This window comes from Mercenaria mercenaria, chromosome 19 (assembly GCF_021730395.1).
Source record: "Mercenaria mercenaria strain notata chromosome 19, MADL_Memer_1, whole genome shotgun sequence".
NCBI lineage: Eukaryota > Metazoa > Mollusca > Bivalvia > Venerida > Veneridae > Mercenaria > Mercenaria mercenaria.
In genome coordinates this window covers 18,733,630-18,736,131 of record NC_069379.1, presented here as the reverse complement: position 1 = coordinate 18,736,131, position 2,502 = coordinate 18,733,630, and the positions used below count along the sequence as shown (strand labels likewise).

Genomic DNA, 2,502 nt, shown 5'->3' with positions numbered 1-2,502 from the left:
CGTTTTTTATTTAAGAGGTCATGGCACGTGACAATAACGGATATATATTTGCTCGTTTATTACTCAACTTACTGGTGTGTACGGAAAATAAAATTTATAAGTTGAATGTCAAATCAAAATGTTTAATAAAATGTATTCGAATTTTCAGCTATCCCGTGGTATTTCACAGTCTCAGTGTTCTCGGTATAGTCTTGTCCTTCCATCTATAGACTGCGCGTTATACTAGTATCCTCGTTATTTTCTGATATACATTTTGAAATGTGTGTTTTGAAACACATTCTTTGAAGGAGTATTTGATGTCACACCTTCGGATTGTGCACTTGGTGTCACGCTTTCGAAGGTAAACGTTGACACACATTCGAGAGGCGCGTTTGATGTCGTATTTCCAGCTGTCGCATTTGATTATGAAAGTTTATTTGTCGTCACAATTTCAGTAGGTGCATTTGACGTGACACGTGCGAATATACGCTTGTTTATACCGTCCCTAAACGTGTATTGTCTGTTACAATTTCCAGCGGAGAGTTCTGACTCACGCTTTCTAAATGTGCATTTTGTGTTACACTTTCTATGGGTGTATTTTGTGTCACATTTCCTGTTTGTGTATTTTGTGTCGCCATTTCTAGAGATGTTTGACGTCTTTCCGAGGACAATGGAGATTCAACTGTGTCAGAGTTTTCTGTTGTACTTGTTCTAAATCTAACACAGAAAAATGCTTCTTTCAAACTGTGTCGGAATTTCCTCGACATTAAAGCGTACATAAACGGATTTATAAAGTGATTAATTAGAAACAACATGTGCGATATTCCTCGAAAATGAGTTTTGAATTCTTTTGATGGAAACGCGCTGTTACCAACAACTCTTAGACAATTAAAAATTAGTCTCGGCAATGGAAGAACGGTCGCCATAACTATCACCATAACAACAATAGTTGACATGCGCTGTACCAACTTCCGGTTTGTTTCTTTTGCAGACGACACTCTGAAAGATCTTCTGACGATGACTATTTTAAGTAGATGAAGAATTATTGTAACAACTAGCGGAAGAAGATACACTGTTATCCACCAGACGATAATAAATTCATGTGAAGTTCCGGGAATAATTATTCGAAGAGTTATAAGCCCAGCTAATGTCCCCAGTAATATCATGCCGAGCGCCCAGACACAGCAAGAAAGTAGTATCACTCTAGCAGGGCGTAAGAATACACTCGCACTCACTGGACGAGCTATTGACACGTACCGAATAACCGCAAGTAGTGCCACGTGGGAGTTGGCGGCAAACCAACACATTGAATTCATTATATAAAATGGTCGGCTGATAATCACCGGACGTGTACACGTGTACGAAATAATCACAGTTTCAAAAGACACAGTAAGATTCAAGGTCAAAAACAAAAGGTCAGCCACTGCGAGAGCCGCTATTCCAATAAATGATGGATCTCGCAATTTCCGGTCCCTAATCACGCGAACAATTACCAACAAGTTAGCTAAAACACCGATCGTAAATCCGAGTTCTATTGCACTGTAAACACACTTTTCATCACAGTACCCGCAAGCATATTTTCCATTTCTTGCAGCTCTTCCAGATTTCGTCAAATTTGTTGAAATATTGAAGCACGCGCTACTTCGATTTATTAGATCGTTTTGGCAATTTGATATTTCCATTTTCAGAAGTAAGTAATGTATCTTTTATAGAAGTCTAAAATAGTCCTTTCCTATTTTCAGAGTTTAAGATAAGCTAGGAATATCACTCTACAAAAGTGCGTAAACTTTGTTGCCGATACAAGAAGTACACCTAACATAATAAATTGTTATACGGAACAAGTTACTGCGTATGTATTTGTAATATATACGTGACGTCACAAAAATATGATAATTGCTAACTCATTAATATCAATAAATTGTATTTCGTGCTAGTTTTGTAATAGAATCCGTGTATTATTGCCTCTAAATTCAATATTGTTTTTTCTCCTTTTTTAACATTTTCATGACAAGACAAATAACACGCACGATAATTGTCCCATGGTGTCTTAAAGCTAGCCCTTTAGCATTTTGATAATATATTAAAGTGGCATTACGCGCATCTTACAGCGCATAGTGTGTTTTTGGTGAATGTTTTATAAAAGCAATTTTCGGTTGCGGTGTATTTAAATGTGATAAATTAACGATAATGCCACATAAGTATTCGAAGTTGATGCTTTAGAAATAAAGAAATCGGAATAATAAAATGATTCCTTTAATCTTCTACGCTGTGATCGCCCTTACTTATATATAGGTAGAGATTTCTGAAGTTGAAGGGAAGCAAGTCCTGCATGCAGTTTGACTTTGCCCGGTCAAAATAAGAAAAGTCATATTTGGAAAATTATTTTTTCGTAGTGGTAACAGCAGGAGTTTGGTATACAATGCACTGAGTTAAAGGAAAAAGGCGCGAAAAAATAGTAGGATTCAAATAGTCCTCAGTTTTGTTGTTGTTGTTGTTGTTTGTTGTTGTTGTTTTTTGCTCGGT

General features: G+C 36.7%; 1 protein-coding gene across 1 annotated transcript; it reads right to left on the bottom strand.

Annotated features, from left to right (window-relative positions):
- Positions 1–473: 473 nt before the first annotated feature.
- On the bottom strand, positions 474–1,661 carry LOC123541895 (melanocortin receptor 4-like). The gene has a single exon (XM_045327517.2). It carries the CDS (start codon positions 1,659–1,661, stop codon positions 474–476), a length of 1,188 nt encoding a protein of 395 aa, XP_045183452.2.
- Between the last annotated feature and the right edge of the window lie 841 nt (positions 1,662–2,502).

What these genes read in the sequence shown, in the direction of transcription:
- LOC123541895 (XM_045327517.2), bottom strand. Translation starts at nt 1,661, where the DNA reads ATGGAAATATCAAATTGCCAAAACGATCTAATAAATCGAAGTAGCGCG.